At 41.4% G+C, this 21,159-nt stretch overlaps 1 protein-coding gene across 2 annotated transcripts in view; it reads right to left on the reverse strand.

The window, feature by feature from the left end:
* Positions 1-21,159, reverse strand: part of DCUN1D4 (DCN1, defective in cullin neddylation 1, domain containing 4) — a 93,213-nt gene that overhangs the window by 58,895 nt on the left and 13,159 nt on the right. For both annotated transcript variants that reach the window (XM_006872664.1, XM_006872665.1), the window contains exons 3-4: positions 9,790-9,904; positions 2,447-2,538 (exon numbers count right to left, since the gene is read on the reverse strand). In XM_006872664.1, the coding sequence (XP_006872726.1) occupies positions 2,447-2,538; positions 9,790-9,860 (163 nt within the window). In that variant the 5' untranslated portion in view covers positions 9,861-9,904. The remainder of the gene's footprint in view (positions 1-2,446; positions 2,539-9,789; positions 9,905-21,159) is intronic.

The raw sequence follows: 21,159 nt of genomic DNA on the forward strand, positions 1-21,159 counted from the left end.
CCGATACGTAACCACTACGCTACCATTACTCTACAGAGCTCTTTAACCCAGTTACTTTGGGAATAATATTAAGGAAAAATAACACTACCCACCAAGAAGGCTTTTTATGCCAAATAATTAGAACTGACATCAAAGATGGAAAAAAAAAGAGAAAATGACTCTAGGGATTAAATAGACTAGCAACTCAGGTGCGATTCAGCCCAATGGGATCTCTGGGAGTGGTCAAGATCATTCGCTCTTATATGAGGGAAAAATTAACCACTGCAACTTTCATCACTACAGTTACAGAAAACAGGACAGGAGAAATGAACACTGCTCCACAAGTTTTTACAATCCTACTACCCAGCCTTGGCTACAATCAGAAATGCTATTCAGTCTTCTGGAAAACAAGTTTTTGGAAAGTGTTTTTAATCAAAATGAAAAATATCTGAGGGAAGAATGTAACAGAAATAGAACTAAAATAAAACTAAGAGAGCTAGTGTAAAAGTTACCTTCAGCCTCTACAGTAACGTCAGGGCGTGGGTCTTAGCTGGCGCTGTAGCCTTTGCCTGAAATTAAATTCTATCACACTTAATGTTTCACCTCTGATGTACAAGTTTTGATTCATGTTGTTAGGATATTCAAAATGATAGCAGGTACAAGTTGGGGCCTTCGGTTAGACTCAATTTCAAGCTGTTTTCACTACTAACAAAATACAGGAAAATATGTCCCCAAAAGGGGGAAGGAGGGAAAAGAAGAGGTAAAAACGGGAAAAGCTAGACAAATTCTTTGCAGATACCAATTATAAGGTGCCAGTCAGCAGGAATCTCAAGGAACCTAAATGATGTTGCTTAATCTTTATGCTCCAAATATTACCTTTTGTCTAAAACAGGCAAATTAAATAGGAAAATTGTACCCTGCTATTTCTTTCTTTTTTTTTTTAATTACAACTGTGGCTTATACATTTGAAAAATTTATGTTTGCTTATAAAGGAAGTTGCTGTTAATTGCTGTCGAGTCGATTCTGACTAATAGTGACCCTGTATAGCGTTTCCAAGGAGTAGCTGGTGAGCTTGAACCACCGACCTTGAAGTTCAAACAACTTTGCAGTTTGATACATTAGTCCACAGCACCACATTAGGACGAAGGAAGACACATACACAAATCAAAACAGCTATTTTATGATGATAGGATTCAGTGCACTTTCGTTCAGGGATCAAAATCCAGTGAGATCTAGCTGAGGTAATGAAGGATGCGATGGCGCATCAGAAAGGTAGATACTACAGAGGCTCACAAAAACCCAGAGTAGAATTCCAGACTCAAGATTGCATCTTTTCAAGCCCACCATCAGAAAAATATGCACCTTTTTTTCTGGCTTCAATCTGAGAGCCCCCAAAGATACTGTCTGGTTACCAGCCACCCCCTTGGACCAATCTCTGTGACCAAAGGGCAAGATCTTATCAGAGAAGATGTGGGGAATGGGGGAGAGGGATAACACAGGGATAATCCTAATAAGAGGGTGTCAAAACTGCCCTGTGGGAATACAATAAAGCCCAGTGAGTTAATTCAGGTGTTTAAGAGCTGTGCAGCAGCTACTTGGATGGTAAAGAATTCCCCGCCAACAGACACCAAAAGATAGTTGTCTTTATCCTATAGACAGGAGAGATTTTACAGCTGGGGCTGGGGTGGACGGGCAGAGGAAGAGTGGGACAGGATGGTGGATCTGTTTTATTTTATTAAAGGATGGGAAAACAAGAGCCACATGAAACCTGGCCGGGAACAGAAAAATTATTATAACACCAATTTCTTTTAGAATGGGAAATTACTTAAGCTTGTTGGAATAGTCACGTTGATCGATCACAGGAGGGGCTGAAATAAGGTGAAGAAGGGAAAAAATAAAAAGGACCTTTATATCAAACTTGAATGAAAATTTTTCTTTTCTTTTGTTTTCTTTTTTCCTAATACCATGCACAGCCATAACACTCAAGCAATTTTAACAAGTTGCAAATATGGAGCTGAATTTAATACATTTTAAATGGCAAAATAAATATCATCTGACAATTATCACAAGAGAAGCTTAATAGAAAGAAATTCCATTGCACTAAGTAATGTTCAAAGCTGCAAAGCTTATTTTAACTCAGTATTTATATCAAATAATCACCCATTATCAACATTCCAAACAGGTTTCCTAACAATCCAAAGTATTTCTCCCAAATGAATTTCATCTTTTCAGTTCCTTTCCAGGGTTCTGAATTCTTTGACTTAGCTTCAGCCTATAAATAGAGCATTTGGTAATTTGTTTCAACTATGTCCCTATCTCCTTCTCTTCCTTACACAGGGATACAGCCACACACATACACACACAAGATTCTAAAAGGACACATGCATTCACTCACTCTTCAGCCTTCTCTAAGGTATTCCTTGATTTAAACAAGCATTGGTCTTAGATGATATAAATGATTACCTACCTGCATATTCATAGAACCACTCTAAGCATCGCTTACTTGAAAAGGCTTCTTCTTCAGTCTTTATTCTAGTTGAATCATATTTTCTAAACATGCTAGAAATTGAGAAAGCAGTTTTAAGTTACTTAAAATACAAAGACGAAGTAGCAGATAATCTTTACTCTTTTACCCAAAGTGGACATCTATTCCATCAGCATTTTAAGTATATTTTAAACATTTTGCTTCCTGCATTTAGAAGTCTCAGCTTTTATAACTACAGTGTTTAAACACAGTCACACCTAATGAAGAATTAAAGGGTAATAAGTAATTAACAGAATAATCAGTATGAAGTGAGTACAGCATGTAGTTGAAGTCTCCCCTTCTAGTTCACTAGACAGAACAAATTACAGAATGACAGTGAAAGGGGCCAGAGATGTTGAGACGTGTCATCTCCAATTGATGGCTCTAGACATTGCTCATGTCTCTCCATTAAGTTCTCCTGGCTTTTGTGTCTTATGTGTCAGGGTGAAACACAGAGCACAGTCTAAGGAAGGACTTATCAATAGCGGAGAACTCAGGGGGACACTAAGCAAAAATAAAAAGACACATCAAATCATGTCCAAATGACCAGGTAAAAATTTAAGGCTGAGGCGATACAGTCCTTTGGATGGTTTCTTGATTAGTGTAACCTTACAATCCTCAGGAACGATCAGAACAGTCCTGACTTCTGCCGTTCTCTTTTCATTCCAGCATGAGCCGGAGGAGGAACCCAGGAAGCACCTCCATCCACCTCCTCCTGCAATGCTGATCTTCCACAGGGCTTCCATATTTCATGAGAACCGGGCTGAGGACCAACCAACACATAAGGGGGTTTCAAAAAGTTTGGGGGAAAATCCCACTATCTTTTCAATCCAGTTTTTCCACACACTTTTTGAAGCTCTCCCTCATATTTCCTACACGGGAGGAGCATAGAGACACTATCTTTAAAATGATAAGGATATAAAAATTATGAGTGTACATATTAAAAGGAGCCGCAGTGACACAGTGGAATACCTGCTTGGGCTGTTAAGCAAAAGGTAGGTGTTTGGAACTAGCCAGCTGCGTTAAGATGAGGCCGTCTTCTATCACAAATCCCAAAGACTGACACTCAGCAACCTTATGAAGAAGTTCTACTCTGTTCTATGTTGCTGTTGTTAAGTGCCATCACGTTGGTTCCGACTCATACAGACCCTGTATAGGGTTTTTGAGGAGCGAGTGGTGAGCTTGAACTGCCAACCCTGCAGTTCAAACTGACTTTACAGTCCAGCGCATTAATCCACAGAGCCACACCAGGGCTCCACTCTGTCCTACAGGGTTGCTATAAATCGGAAACAGCAGCAGATATGGGTTTTTGGTTACACACATTTTATATTTTTTACTTATATATAGGAGTCCTGGTGTGGTGCTGTGGATTAATGCACTGGACTGCAAAGTCAGTTTGAACCACAAGGTCGGAGGTTCAAGCTCACCAGCCACTCCTCGGAATCCCTATACAGGGTTGCTATGGGTCAGAAATGACTCGGTGGCACACCACCACCACTAACCTAAAGGTTGGCAGTTCAAATCCACCTCGTGCCACTATGAAAGCAAGGTCTGGTGATCTGCTTCAATAAAGATCACGTCCAAGAAACCCCTCTGGAGCCATTCATTTCTACTCTTAACACATGGAGCCGCCATGAACCAGAATCCATTTATGACAATGGGTTTGGGTGGGTTATTTATATACAAGGGTAAGGAAAAAAATATTGGTACAAAATCAATAGAAACTTTTATTAAACAAAAATATTAAACTGTGAAGTTATTGTTCTTCGACATCTCCTCCATCTCGGTCCATACACTTCTGAAGGCAGTGTTTCCACCTCGCCAACCCTGCCCTGAAGAATTCTGAGCTCTTCTATTTATGCCACAATCAAAACTGCAGTTTTGGCATCCAGAAGAGACACAAATCATGGTCCTTCTAAATGCTTTTTGAGTTTGAGGGGAAAAAAACATCACAAAGGGCAAGATCAGGGCTGTCTGGTAGATGGGGTAAGGTTTCTCAGTGAAATTCTCATAGGACAGCTTTTCTACCCTCAAAGACTGACCAGGTACATCATCAAGATAGGAAAACATTGTCAGTGCAACTGGCCTTTTCCACACCAACGCAGTTCTGTTTTCTTAAAACTTCTTTGTAATAGCCCCCATTATCACACTACAACCTTCAAGAAAATTTGAAAATACAGTCACCATAACATTTTGAGTGGAGCTCTCTGTCTTGAACTGAACAAGCCGAGCAGCTTTCCCCAGAGGCCCACTGCTCTGCTTGGAACTGGCTAATAATAACAGTTCCACAAAATTTTCTTCATTAGCTTCAATCTTGCCTAAAAGACTAACAGAAAGATCTTGCTGAGGCCAAGATACTTGCTTAAAACTGAAAATGCAAACTATGTGATATCCCAATGTCCATAAGCCGTTGCACACAATGGGAACTCTATTGGCTTTTTCCACCAGTTTCTGGACTTCAGCCACATTTCTTCATTTGTTGAGGCTGATAAAGTCTTTCCTCTCTTGGCTCATCTTTAAAGTCTTCCAAAACATCTTTATAATATATTGGTACATCTAAAAGCCATTGCTTTATGTGAGACAACATTCCCTTAATGTGTTGCAAAGCTTCAATGATTTGGAAAGATTTCCACTTGAATTTTGTTAAAAAATTGCTATTAGTCCTGACCGCAAAAAATAGTTTTAATCAATGACACAAAAAATATCCTTTCTTTTTTTTTTTTTTAAATTTGTACATGTATTTTACCTTTGCTTCAAACACAAACTATGAATGTGGTGGAGCATATTGTTGTTAAGTGCTGGTGAGTCAGTTCCGATCCAAGAGTGACCCTGTATGGGGTTTCTGAGGAGCAACTGGTGACCTTGAACTGCTGACCTTATGGTTCAAACTGACTTTGCAATCCAGCACATTAACCCACAGTGCTACACCAGGACTCCATGGTGGAGCATACAGCGGGGAAAATGATGAAACTTTCTTAGATACTATCAAACATCTTAAGGCAATGAACTGCTGGGCCTGGGTGGTTCAGGACCATAATCTCAGGGGACACCATGGTCAACTGATATAACACAGTCCATAAAGACAGTACTGCACATCCTACTTTAGTAAGTAGCTTCTCGGATCTGAAGACCTTCTGTGTGGCCATCTAAGTTGCAACTACAGTCTCTCCATGTGCTAACGAAAGAAGAGGCTTGGATTCAATTAGTCCAATAGAATTAGAAGACTGCAGATAAAGTGGGAGAAAATGTGGAACAAAACTCACAATTATTTAAAAAAAGCCCAGGGTTACTGGTCAGAAAGAGACTAGAGGAACCCAAGACTATGGTTCTTGACCACCCTTCAGGTCTGGAGAGGAACTCACCCTCATGGTCCACTCTTCAGCCCAGCAGTAGATAGGTATAGAGAGAGAGGGGACAATGACACTACACTACTAAGGCATGCTCACTAGGGAATGGTCAGTCATTCTGAATCAACAGGACAACATTTACTTAAGGACGAAGTTGAGAAGGAATGGGAAGGTGGATAGAATTGAAATAGCAACCACAGGGGGGGGAATGGGGTAACTGTTGTTGAATGGAGGGAATTGTAATCAATGAGATAAAAAAAAAAGTGTTTGATGCATTGAATGTAAAACTGATGATCTTGTCTGTTGTAAACCTTCACTGAATTCACAATATATACATTTTTTCTAAACCTGTTTTTTAGGGCATCCTACAGAGATTAAGGAGTCCTGGTATGGCGCTGTGGGTTAATGTGCCAGACTACAAAGCCGTTTGAACGGCAAGGTCGGCGGTTCAAGCTCATCAGCCACTCCTAGGAAACCCTATACAGGGTCATTATGGATCAGGATTGACAACTCGACGGCACTTAACAACAACCACAACAACAACAGAGATTAAGGAGTCCTGGTGTGTCTCTGTGGGTTAATGTGCCAGACTGCAAAGCTGACTGAACTGCAAGGTTGGCAGTTCAAGCACACCAGCTGCTCCTCAGAAACCCTATATAGGATTCGCTAGGATCAGAACCGACTCAATGTCACTTAACAACAACAAAAATGGAGATTAAGGAGTCCTGGTGTGGCACTGTGGGCTAATGCACTGGACTGCAAAGTCAGTTTGAACCTCAAGGTTGGAGGTTCAAGTAAACCAGCTGCTCCTCAGAGACCCTATGGGTCAGAACCGACTCAACTGCACTTCACAAAAGAACAACAAGAAGGAGATTGAAGTAGTCCTAGTGTGGCACTATAGGATCAGCACTGGCCAGCAAACCACAAGGCTGGCAGTTCACACTACCAGGTGCTTCTGGGAAACCCTATACAGGGTCGCTATGAGTCGGAACCCACTCGATGGCATTTTAACAACAACAACAAAGAGATTAAAACCAAACCTACTGCCACTGAGTTGATTCCAAGTCAGAGCAGCCCAATACAGGGTTTCTCAGACTTTCAATCTTGATGGGAACAGATAGTTCATCTTTCTCCATGAAGCAGGTGGTAGGTTGAATTGCTGCCCTTGAGGTTAGCTTCCCAATGCCTAACCCGCACGTTACCAGAGGTAAGGCATGTATTACTGAGAGAACTTGTCTGCAGCCATCCACTGAATTGAAGAGACAGATTTAAATACATTCTGTTTGGAACCAGACCCTAGTAACAATACTTTTTGACTTAACCTCATATAAACTGCCAAAACAAAAACAACAGCAAATGTTCCTCTGTGGGGTTCTGGTGTGGCGCTACAGGATAAGCCCTGCACTGCTAACCTCAAGAACAGTGGTTCAAACCCACAAGCTACTCCTTGGAAACCTGATGCAGGGTCACTATGAGTCAGAACTGGCTCGACAGCATTTAACATATTCTTATGCATTCTTAAATGTTGATGAGTATGGCTTTTATGTACATATAAGGACTATCAAAATCATATGTAAAACTTTTTTTTTGATGAGCATCTATTCAGGATCTAGGCATTCACCAGAATATCTGCATAAATCTCTGATTAGAGAATCTTGGTTTTAACACCAAAAAAAGAACCCAGTTATAGGATGCTGAGGTACTGAAACTATAAATCCCCAGTGCTGCAGTTTCCCCATGTTGATGTGTCTGTGTGCCGTGGAGTCAGTTCTGACTCATAGCGACCCTGTAGAGGGTTTCCGAGCCCGTCAATCTTTATGAGAGCAGAAAGCCTCATCTTAAGACCAGCAGTCCACCTCACAACACACTACTACTGGGGCTCCTTCAATTCTCCTCTAGAAGGTATCCTAGAAACAGAGGTGGGCATGGCCTCCAGGACGCAAACAGAAATGTTTTAATCCTAGGCAAACACATGCCTTCCTACCTCAGCTCCAAGTCTGTAACTGGTCAGTCTCCCAGGGACATATGTGACACTGAAACATCTGAATTACTCAAAATCACCAGGACCACACAATGGATTATTCAGCAATAAAAAGAGATGTCACATTTATGCGTGCCTGAATGGACCTCGACATCATTATGCTAAGGAAAAGAAGGCCATCTATATGAAATGTCCAGGAAAAGCATATCTACAGAGTAGAAAGTGGTAAAGTTGGGACAGGGACTACAAATATAAAAGGGCACCAGAGAACTAATTAGATGGTAATATTCAAATTGATCTGTTTTAGATGGTTGCAAAACTCACCAAATTTAGTATAAATCAATGTAATCTACAATTAAAATAAATAAACGTTATGGCGTATAAATAGTTGTTGTTGTTAAATGCTGTCGAGTCGGTTCCAACCCATAGAGACCCTGTATAGGGTTTCCAGGGAGCAGCTGGTGAGTTTGAACCGCCGACCTTGCCGTTCAAACGACTTTGCATTGCAGTGTAGCGCAGCAACCCAAGTGCCACACCAGGACTCCATATAAATACTTACATTTAAAAAAAGGCCAAGAACGATAGCTCAGAGAAGCTACAGCTCTCCACTTACCATGACTACTGAAATGCTGTCAGTCAGGGCACCTCCTCCTTCTGCAACTCAGTGGCCAGTTTTTTTACAACCAAATTACATGAAACAGTGGGGGAAATGTTATTGCTAGGTGCCGGAGAGTCGGTTCTGACTCACACTGTTTCTATGTACCATGGCATGCAACACTACCAAGGAAACAGTACTAAGTGCCAGTCATAAACTGCTACGTGATCGTTAGCATTTCGTGATTCCTTGATGAAAACATCTATATCAAACAAGAATAGAGTCACTCACAGAAGCCTCAAGACCGCTGGTAACTGTCTTCGCAAGTGGAGCCCTGGTGTGGGGCTGGACGATATGCACTGGGCTGCTAACTACATGGTTAACAGTTCAAACGAACCAGCTGCTCCTTAAAAACCCTACACAGGGTTGCTATGAGTTGGTACCGACTCAGCAGCATTTAACAACAACAACACGTTCTAAATTACTGATGTCTGTTTTTAGATAATGGTTTCTATGCATTTGAGATATACACACCAACATTATTTTTATATTTTTTAGAGTCTGCCCCTTTATTCCTCCTTCTGAGTGAGTTGTGATGTGTGAAGTATCACAGCAAGAACAGAGAAATCTCATCTAATCCCCTAGATTTATAGGTGTGGAAATTAAGGTAGGAACAAAGGAGAAAAGATTAAAACTGCAATATTTGGTCACTGATGAAAAGAAGGAAAGAAAAAAGTGACTTACTGAAATCAGTGTGAACAACATAGAGGCCTGAAACAAACAAACGGAGCACCTCTGTAGTTACCAATGTTAGTCCAGTTGTCTATAAGAGAAGTGGTTTAAACAGTCTTCATAGTTTCTAACAAATGCTCCCCATCAGAATCACTCTTCGCCTGGCTGATATTCCAGGCAGGCTTACAACATTCAGTACTGGCAGCTCTCCCAACCAACCAGGCCAGGTCTGGTGCGAAGCAATGGTGAGACTCCCCCTGGCTGTATGCGTGTTAGTGAGGGAGACCCTCTTCAAGACCAGACACAGATTCTCTGCTCCTCTGTAGGCACAGATTACACAACTTTTTTTTTAAAGGAAAGAAACCCTACAGCAGTTTTGGTGGACCAGTAGATAGTATTTTCATGTCTAAGAACACCAATTAGCTGCTTTGGTGTTCAAACTTTATAAACCCACACACAAAATAAGTGATATCAAATAATTATACACACAAAATAAGTGACACCAAATAATCACACAACCGAAACAATATTTGGCTTACTGCACACTTATAAGATTTATAATGGACTGAGCAGAAATGCACATCTTCAATGCATATGCCAAGGATTTGGATGTGCGGTCTCCGCAACATACCTATCATGCCTACTTTTCTTGGCAGATAAATCATCTCCAGATGCAGGTCTTCTCTTTTTCCTTGGTGGCATCACTTTACTAAAGCAGTCTGAAGAACTGCAAGACCGCAGGCTTCCTAAAAAGCAAACAGTCAGAGAGTACAAAATTAAGGTACACGCACTCACGCACTTACAAAGAATTAAACTGAAAAACATTCACAGCTTTGTATTAGGAAGGGATTTGATATTACCTATAAATTCTATACAGTGAGGAAATGGCTTTCAGGTCTTCTTCGAGAAAAAGTTATAGTCAAGAAATAAACCTACCAAAAACACAGTGTAATACTTTTACCCCCAAAATCACACCAGGAAGTACAATTTAATTATCAAAAATACTAATATAATAAATCATCTATGCTTTCAGCTTCTCTGGCACGTCCGTGTTCCTTTAAAAGGAACTGCACTGCTATCTCACTTCTCCACTCCTGGCACTGGCCAGCTGAACCAGTAACCTGGAGTCAAAAATACACACATGGATTCAGATGCAACACTGTTAAACTTTAAGGGATAGCTGATGAAAAACAAAACTTGGATTATGGGGGCAGAGGTCTTATGTGATCCTGAACAAAATTTCCCTAATACTTTCCGTCAGGGTTTTCCAAAGAGTAACGGTCATTTGGCAAAAGTTATTAAACTGTAATTACAGACAAGTACAGCAATACTGAACATGTTTTGAGATGTTATAGTGAACCGGGCGCTGTTCTGAACCCTGGCATGTGTTAATTCATTTAGCCTCCTAACAAGCCTGTGGGGAAACAAACCATCATCATTACTGCCTTTTACTGAAGAAAAAATGGAGGCAAAGAGGTAAGATGAATAAACGTGGGATTCAAATCCAGGCAGTCTATTTCAGAGTCTTTTGCACATTACAAAACAATCATCAGAATAGCTTAAATGTCCCATCACAGTACAGATGCTGTTGGGTACCACTGGTTGCTAATATAACACTGAACAGCAGACAGGGTAGAGATACTACCTCTACTTTGCTCCCATTTACACACACTCCTGTCTAAGTTTCCAGGATCTCAGAGGTGTAAATGGTGAGCCGTGGTAAGTGGGCTCTCCTTTCCCAGGCCCACTGCTGAAGACCCGGGACTCTCAATCCAGGGCAGTGTCAGGGTGCTGAGTTTCATTGATCTGCATCTGAGCTGCAGCTCTTCCGCTACTTAGCTGAGCCCGTCACTGGTCTAGCTTGGGCCTCCAGTTCATTATCAAAAGATTCTGATGAGGGAAAAAACAACCATTCAGTAAGTGCTTAGGGGGCAAGTACTGTATTGAGACGAAGATCTAAGGATACAAAAGACATCCTCCCAGTGTCATAATAGAGATATACATGCTGTGCTCACACTTGACCTTCAGGCCCATTCAATCTCACCACAAGCCTGTAATGCAAGTATTGCTAGGATCCTCGTTGTAGAAACGAGAAAACTGAAGCAGAGAAAAATTAAGTAACGGCTGGAAAGTAGCACACGAAGCCAAGATTCCAAACGAAGCAACCCTAGCAGCCAATGTACTCCGAGCTGAGGCCATGGAACTGTACTTAGACTAAGGAGCAGAAAAGTAGGACAGAGCCCTCTGAAGAATAAATAATCAAGGGGCTGGGAAAAGAAGGTAAAAATCTGGATAGGAACAGAACCCAGGAGACGGTGATGTGCCAGAAGCCGCGGAGGAGAGTCTAGCTAACTGCAACGAACACTGCACTGAAGTCAGTAAGGAGCGAAAGCACACTGGACTTTGCAGAGCAGGGTCAGTGGGTCAGCGGGGCTGGGATCCAGATTGAGCTAAGCTGGGGATCAGGTGTGAGGTGAGGAAGTGGACAGTGAATGTGGCCAGCTCACTCAGGAAACCAGCTCTAAAACAAGGCAGAGAGCTGTCAGTAGCTAGTTGTGACCCTGGAAAGAGCAGTGATCAGGACGAGAACCCAAATCCCAATTCACATTTAGCCTCTGCCACTGGCCAGGGAGATATGCTTCCAGAACGTGCCAGTCAAAAGCCCCCTCTCCATTATTAACCCCCACTCATCTGTCAGTTTGTCATACTGAGCTGGCTTGTTTGTTGCTGTGATGTTGGAAGCAGTGCCATTGGAGTTTCAAATCCCAGCAGGGTTACCCACTGTAGACAGGTTTCACTGGCGAAGAACAGACTAGGAAGAAGAAATAGGCCATCCACTGCCAAGAAATTAACTACTGAAAACCTTACAGAAAGCAGAAAGCATTGTCTGATTTAGTGTTGGAATAAGAGGCTCTCAGGCTGGGAAGCACTCAAACTACAAGTGAACAAGAGCTGCCTCCTCAAAGCAGAGTTGACCTTAATGACAAAGATAGCTTTGGGAACCTTCATTTGCCGGTGGGGCACAACTCAAAATGTGAAGACACAGTTGCCAACATCCATAAATAGTTGGAACATGGAATATACAAAGTGTGGATCTAGGGAAATGGAAATGGAATGCATAAAGATCAATATCCTAGACACTGTTTTTGTTGTTAAATACCATCAGTGGTTCAAGCCCAGCAGCTGCTCCTTGGAAATCCTATATAGGGTTGCTATGCATTGGAACCGACTCAACAGCACTTAACTGCAACTACAACAAGTGAGTATCACTATTATTCAAATACATGCACCAACCACTAAAGCCAATAACAAAGAAACGAAGAATTCTACCAACTTCTTCAGTTTGAAATTGATTAAACATGCAATTAAGATACATTGACAGTTACTGGAAATTGGAATGGGAAAATTGGAAACAAAAAGAAAGGATCAGTAGTTGGAAAATGTGGCGTTGACAATAGAAATGATGCTGGCAATAACATGATACAATTTTGCAAAACCAGTGATTGCTTTACTGCAAATACTGTTTTTCAAGACATCTGAAATAGTTACTATACACGTGGGCCTCACTAGATGGGATACAAAAACTTTTTTGTTGTTAAGTGCTGTAGAGTCAGCTCAGATTCATGGCAACCCTGTATAAAAGGAGCAGTTGATGAGCTTGAACCACCAACCTTGCAGTTCAAACCAACCTTATAGTCGAGCACATTAGCCCACAGCACCACACCAGGCTCCACAAAGAAATTTAAGTTGACTATAGAGCTCTGGTAGCGTAGTGGTTACGAATCGGGCTGTGAACCGCAAGGTCAGCAGTTCGAAACTACCAGCGGTTCCGCGGGAGAAAGATGAGGCATTCTGCTCCCGTAAAGATTAACAGCCTCGGAAACCCTGTGCAGGGTCGCTATGAGTCGGAACCGACTCCACGGCACATAACAACAACAACAACATATCTGTGGGAAGAGACAATGACAAAACAAGACCAGGAGCCAAGTGCATAACAGATTATCAACTGCCCATATGCAAATGCAGGCTGAAGCTGAAGGAAATGAAAACAAATATAGGAGAGCCAAAACACGACCCTGCGCACATCCCACCTGAATTAGAGACTATTACAAAAACGAATTTGACTGAACGCTAATGACTGATGCATTGAGCACTAATGAATGTGGGATGACATCAAGAACATCATACTTGAAGAAAAAAGGATTAAAAAGACAGGAAAAGATTAAAGTGGATGCTAAAGAGATTCTGAAACTTGCTCTTGGATGTAGAGCAGCTAAGGCTAATGGGAAAAAAAATGAGAATGTAAAAGAGATGACCAGAAATTTTCCAAAAATAGCTTGAGGATACAAAATAAAGTATTATAGCGAGATGTGTAAAGACCTGGAGTTAGAAAACCAAAATGGAAGAACATACTCAGCATTTTCAAGCTGAAAGAACTGGGGAGAAAAAAAAGAAACAATCCTTGGCTTGAGATATTGAAAGAGTCTATGGGCAACTGAATGATGCAGAAAACATTAAAGAATGATGGAAGGAATGCACAGACTCACTACCTGAAAGAACTGATCAAGGTAGTATGATCAAGAACTGACTGGATAGGAATGAGGAACCCCAGCGCTTTCGGAGCCATTTTCGAGTGATGCCTGATCTCATCAATCTAGCCGGAGACAAGGGATAACCTATCCGAGAGGACAGGGCCACTAGGACATCACCAAAAAAATCCTTTAAAAAACATCAAAAATTACTTATAGCAAAGGGCAGTCCAAGGAGTTTCAGGAAAAGGCAGTCTGTGAAAGTATATTTGCTGCTTTCCTGCCCGAAAAGTCTCTACCTAGGCAACTTCACAGTTTTGACCTTTAGGAAGGAGCCAATTCTGGAGAAGAACACGCTGACTTCTTTAACTGAATACTCACATTATGTATTGAAGCACAACAGAAGATTAAGGTTTCTTTTGATTTCGGCCTTGAAAATGTGATGGATTTATTTGATTTTCTTTATATTCTGTAGTTAACTTCAGAATAAATATTGCCATCTCTTCCATCATGGAAAGAGTTTTATTCTAAGTGTTATTTTTTCCTTTAATATTAAAAAAAGAGAGAAATTACTGTCCTGAACTTTTCAGATAGTTTTTTTATATCTAGTATATATATAGACTGGTCACTTGCCATATCTGGAAGAAGAAATAGGAAACCATCATTAATTTATGTCTACCTGGTCAGCGGTTCGAAACTACCAGCTGCTCCGCGGGAGAAAGATGAGGCTTTCTACTCCCGTAAGGATTTACACCCTCGGAAACCCTGTACAGGGTCGCTATGGGTCAGAACCGACTCGACGGCACACAACAACAACAACAACAACAACAACTAAAAAGTGTTTTACTCTTGTCAAGCGTTTTCTTACAACTTCTATAGTATACTTAAAAGCATGAGCTCTTTAAACGGAGAAATGACTTTTCCACCAGTGATTTAAGAATATTTTCTTTTCTTGTCTGTATATAACAGGTTTTCTCCTTGTTTGTTTATAAAATGTCTTCCAGGTGTTTCTAATATTGTTTGTTTCTTGTTATATGCAATGAAAACAAAATTTACAAATAAATTTAAACTTTTCATGTTAAAAAAAAAAAAAAAGAAGAACTTGTGTTGTGTTACAGGAAGAAGTCTAAGATGCACTGACAGGCCTTAACAAAAAACAAGACTCCAGGAATTGATGAAACATCATTTAAAATGTTTCAACAAACTAAGGCAATGCTGGAAGCACTTACTGATTTTTGCCAAGAAACTGAAAGATATCTGTTATGGTGCCCATTTCTAAAACGGTGACCCAACAGAATGCAGAAATTATTGCTCTATCATTAATATCACAAGCAAGTAAAATTTTGCTGAAGATAATTTAAAACAGTTGCAGCAGTACATTGACAGGGAGCTGTCAGAAATTCAAGGCTGATTCAGAAGAGATTGGGGAAGGAGGTAAACCACTGCTGACGTCAGCTGGATCTTGGTTAAAATCAGAGAAAATTAGAAAGATGTTTATTTGTATTTTATTCATTATGCAAAGACATTAAACTGTGTGAATCATTGCAAATCATGTTAATTCCAGAACACTTATCTGTGCTCAAGCTCCTTGAAACAAAACAAGGGAAGACTACATGTTTTAAATTCAGGAAAAGTGTGTGTCGTGGTTGTACGCTTTTATCACACTTATCAATCTGCACGCTAAGAAAAGAACCTGTGAAGCAACAAGAATGCAGCGTCAGGATTGAAGGAAGGTTCACTAACAACATGCAATCTGCAGAAGGGACAACTTTGCTTGCTGAAAGTGAAGAGGACCTGAAGCCCTTGCTGGTTAAGAACTAAGAATACAGCCTTCAGTATCAAGTAAAATTCAATGTAAAGAAAACAAAAATTCTCACGACTAGACCAAAATCTTACGTCATGGTAAGTGGAGAAAACACTGAAGTTGTCAGTGATTTCATTCTGCCCGCATCCACAGTCTATGCTCAAGGAAGCAGCAGTCAATCAACATAATTGCATTAGGCAAATCTGCTGCACAAGACCTCTTTAAAGTGTTCAATAGCAAAGACAAAAGTTTTAGGACTAAAGTGTGCCTGACCCAAGCCAAAATATCCAAGTATTTTCAATCACCTCATGTACATGTGGAAGTTGTACAATGATTAAGGCAGACTACAGAAGAATTGATGCATTTGAGTTATGGTGCTGTGGAAGAATATTAAAAGTATCATGGACTGCCAGAAGAACAGAAGAACTGCACTTTCTTGGAAGCAGAGCAGCCAGAGGTCTCATTACGAGGCAGGATGGGGAGACTCTGTCTCTCATACTTTGGAGATGTTATCATGAGGAACTAGTTCCTGGAGAAGGACATCGTGCCTGGGAAAATGGAGGGTCAGTGAAAAGGAGAAAAACTCCCAACATGAAGGATGCAACAAGAATGCAGCAACAATCCGCTCAAATGTAACATCAATCTGAGGATGGCACAGAACCAGGCAGTGTTTGGTTTTGTTGCACATGGGATAACTGTGAGTTAGAATCGATGGCACCTAACAACAACAAATCAGGCTTCTTTTCTGCTTGATGTCTGATATTATGTAACTCATGAGCTCAAAGATCCTGTTTGCCCTTTTAACATAGAACCAGACCCCTAAATAGAAGACTTTCAGCCACCTTTCCTGGGTGGCCAGCCGGATCCTCTCCTTCTAAGGGTGGGAGTCTAGGGTTCTTTATAGACACAAGGTACATGCCTACATCTCCCTTCCCACAATGTAGAGATGAAAGAGACTAAGAACGTGTAGTCCCCATCCCACCCCATCACATACCATCAGTTCCTTGTCCAATGCGGTCTCTGCTTAAAACTAGCACTAAGACATTTAGAAAGGTCCAGAGTGTCACAGTGCCAACAGACAAGGATAAGATTTATTCTGGCACTCCCTGGAAACCATACACAGGATCACTATGGGTCAGAACCTACTCGACAGCACGTAACAACAACAAGAAGGAGCTCTTGTAGCGTAGTGGTTATGAGTGGGGCTGATAACCTCAAGGTCAGCAGTTTGAAACTACCAGTGGTTCTGCAGGAGAAAGATGAGGCTTTCTGCTCCAGTAAAGATTTATAGCCTCAGAAACCCTACTTCAGACAACCTATTCTACAGCACATAAGCACCACCCATCACCACCATTAATGCCTTGGAGTCCCTGTGGTATGGTGCTGTAAGATATGCACTCAACCATAAGGTTGATTTGAACCGTTAGCTGGTGGTTCAAATTCACCAGTCGCTCCTTGTAAACCCTACACAGGGTCACTATGAGTCACCGACTGAACGACAATTACAACATTAATGCCTCATGGCATCCTGGTGTGGCACTGTAGGATTAACATGAGGCTGCTAACCTAAGGTTAACAACTCAAACCCACCAACCCCTCCTTGGAAACCCTATCTATACAGGGTCACTATGAGTCAGAACTCACACAACTGCACTTAACAACAGCAAATAACGGAGCGAAAATGCAGGCTCTCCTTAGTTATAAAGCTGCCACACAGCTCAGAAATGAAGTCGAGTCCATCTGAAATCTGAAGCCTTTCTCTTGTATGTGTGTGAAGGAAAGACACTTTCTTTCAAGGCTGGTTGTGAATTGGTTCTGAGCAGTATCACTCTAACATGGATGTGTCTCTGCAGCCACCAGCATCATACCACAGGGCTGGATGCAACACCACTTAAAACAACTTCGTCACCAACAGGCTAAATCACTAGCTTCTCTGCTATCTACCACTTACTAGGCTTTCACTAACTTCTCCTTGTCAAGAGTAGCTTATTTTTGATAAACGTAATTAACCTACTTTTTAAACTTGTGGCTATGTTTTTTATTGATCAATGCTTCCTGCAAGGAATTTTACACATCATTTTTCTTGCTTCTATGTAGAATTTATTCACATTTGAGACTTAACACAACCCAAATTGGACTTTTTTTATTCTTTCACTTACTCAAAAAGTTTATTTTATAGCTGAAAGTCACACCTTTCTTGAAATGATAAAGGACTGAAGATTACAACTTATACAACCATTAAATCAACACAGCACAGTTCTTTGCTGGATAGAAAACTAGTATTTTGAGTGCTGGCTTTGTCCTTAGAACCGTAAATCCACCATTGGAAAACAGGAAGGCATGAGTACCACAGATACCTTGGCTACTGAATATCTAGTTTTTAGGTTCAGAGACGCAAAAGACATGGCTAATGTCCCAACTTACCCAGCAAGGTGTTTACCACAAAAATGCCCAAAGAACATTCTGGCCTAATGAACACTTACCTCACTAAAAGCTAGAGTATCTATCCCTATACCATCAAAAGTCCTACTCTGATGCACTGGACATTACAGCATGTGAACTTCACATACCTCTTACCCTGTGCCTGGGCTCTTATAGGCCCAAAGATACAGTAAAACCATAAAATACTTAAACATGTAGCTATGCAATACCAAGAGTTTCTTCATGTGGTGGCAGGCAGGTCTGAATGCCTGTGGCTCTGAGTCTCACTGAACTTCCATGATGACATTCATTTTCCAGGTACACCCTGTGAGGAGCAGGGGACGCCCTGGAGCTGCATCTACTGGCATGCCGGTATCATTATCTTGTACTCAGCCTCTGCCCTGGAATTCTCCGCATCTTCACACCCACACCAGCCCTCTGGGGCCAGGCCTATCTCAGCCCCTTGGACATAATACATACACTTGAAGGCAGATCTAGAAAGACCATGCCCACCTTCTCTGAGCAGTTCCCTCACTTCTAGTTGTCAAGAGTAGCATATTTTTGACAAACATAAGTTAACCTATTTTTTCAACTCTGTATCGTGAGCTGGCAGCAACTTCTGGTTGCTTTCTAACATCTACTATTGCCTTCCTTGACATTCCAGACCTGAACTTTTATCTCTGTAAACTGTTTTGCAACTGCAAGAGGACATTTCCCAGTCCTCCCTGCAGCCTAATGGAACTACATAATTAAGGTCTAGCCAAAAAGACTTGAGCAGAAGTTTGATAAATGGTGAGTTTGAACCACCTAAATATTGGTGGTTCAAATTCACAAGTGGAGATGCAGAAGAAAGACCCAGTAATTTGCTTGGTAAAGATTGCTGTAGTTAAAGTTTTATTGAGTCAGTTCTGACTCATAATGACCCAGGGAGCAGCTTACAGGAAAGAAAACCCTAAGTCAGAATCAATTTGCTGGCAGCAAAGGGGTTTTCATGGGGGAGTGGGGGGGGCGGGTGTTAAGATATTTCCAGGTCTCTGCTTCTTACGAGGGAAAAGGTCCTCATTTTTCTCACAACCACTTCAGATCAGAACCATGACAGCCACGTTCTGGTAAGAGCCCAGGTTCCTAGCCATTCTGTGGAGTTGTTGTCAGAGTCTGTCTTGACTTGACTACCTATCTCTGCACTTTCCTATGAGGAAAATCAAGTTATTTGGAGCTTTCTGTTACACGGCATTATACACGATCCTGGCATTTAAACTCCCAAGAAGGAGACTCTTTCCAGGACAATCAAACCACAACTAAGTTCACATCCTCTCTTCTCATATTTTGTATCTTTCCAGAAACCAAGTCTTAACAAATGCCTTTATAACAGTGGTCTGAAGTGTTGCTCCCATTAGGAAACTCTGAGTTCTCAGATAAAAGCTCTTAAGTCCTCTCCTTCAAAAAACTCAACTTTCCCCCCAACATTTGGCAACATTTTTTAAAGGGGGAAGGGTTGGATAGGCCCACAGAAGGTCACCGTTGGAGCTCCTGATGCAGATCTCTGCCGTAAGTTGAGCTCAGAGGGAAATACTGAGAGGAAGGGCAGAGTTAAACCCATTCAGGCAAAGGACAAAGCCAGCACTCAAAATACTAGTTTTCTACCCAGCAATCTTTTAACGCAAGAGATCACCTCTCAATATGAACAAGTGCTTAAGAAACTGATACAATCATGACAGCAATGAAATGTTTTAGGTTATATGGGAAAAAATTATTTTCAATGTTGCAAAAACCAAATTTACTTAATAAAACATTACATTTGTGAAATGCCTCAAATAGTGACCTCACATAACTCAAGAGTTGTTTGTCCACACTGGGCCCATCGACATAGCTTCTGGGATACTAAATGAGAAAGGCCAGAAACTGTTGCTGTTGTTAAGTGCCTTTGAGTCAGTTCCCACAGATAGCAACATTGCACACAAAAGAACCACATCCTCACAACCACTGTTACATTTGGGCCCATTACTGCTGCCACTATGTCAATCCATTTCGTGGAGGGAATCTTCCTCTTTTTAAGTTGGCTCTTCACTTTACCAAGCATGATATTCTTTATCCTGTTTGGTAAGGTGAAGGGTCAGAGAAAAAGAAGAAGACCCCCCATGAGATGGATTGGCCAAGTGGCAGCATCAATGGGCTCAAGCATGGCAACAATAGTGAGGTTGGCCCAGGATCAGGCAGTGTTTTGTTCTGTTGTGTATAGGGTTGCTACGAGTCAGTACAAACTCAATGGCACCTAACAACAACAACAACAACAGTCCTTTCTGATAACATGTCCAAAGTATGAGAGACGAAGTCTCACCATGTGGCTTCTAAGGAGCATTCTGACTGTATTTCTTCCAACATGGACTTGTTTATAGTCTCTGGGAACGCATCGTACTTTTCATATTCTTCTCTAATACTATAGTTGAAAAGCATCAGTTCTTCTATAGTACTCCTGAATGTCCAACTTTCACATGAATATGTTGTTGCTGTTGGAGTTCAGACCCATAGAGAAGCTACGCACAAAAGAACAAAACACTACGTGGTTCTGCAACATCCTCACAGTTGTTTAGCTTGAGCCTAATGCTGCTACCACTGTGCCAATCACCTCCTTGGGGGTCTTCTTCTTTTTCTCCGACCCTCCACTTTACTAAACATGATGTCCTTCTCCAGGAAATGGTCCCTCCTGACAGCATATTCAAAGTACAAGATACAAAGTCTTGCCTTCCTTCTAAGAAGCTTGTACTTCTTTCAACACAGATGTTTGTCCTTCTGGCAGTCCATGATACTGTCAGTATTCTTTTGCAACGCCGTAATTCAAATGCATAAAGTCTTCTAGGGTCTTTCTTACTCACTGTCCAACTTTCACATGGATAATTGGGTGCTGTTGTTGTTGTCAGGTGCCATTGAGTCGAAACCGACTCATAGCAACCCCATGCACAGCAGAACGAAACAATGTCCGATCCTGGGCCACCGGTAGCCTCACTACCGCTGCCACACTTGATGTCACCTGGCTGATCCATCTCGTTGGGGGTTTTCCTCTTTTTCTCTGACCCTCCCCATCTTACCCAGCATGACATCCTGCTCCAGCAACTGTTCCCTCCTGACAATATGTCCAAAGTATGAGAGACGAAGCCTAGCCATCTTGGCCTCCAAGGAGCACTCTGGCTGCACTTCTTCCAAAACAGATCTATTGGTTCTTTTGGCAGCCCATGGCACTTTTAGTATT

Source organism: Chrysochloris asiatica, unplaced genomic scaffold (genome assembly GCF_000296735.1).
Source record: "Chrysochloris asiatica unplaced genomic scaffold, ChrAsi1.0 scaffold00209, whole genome shotgun sequence".
Lineage (NCBI taxonomy): Eukaryota > Metazoa > Chordata > Mammalia > Afrosoricida > Chrysochloridae > Chrysochloris > Chrysochloris asiatica.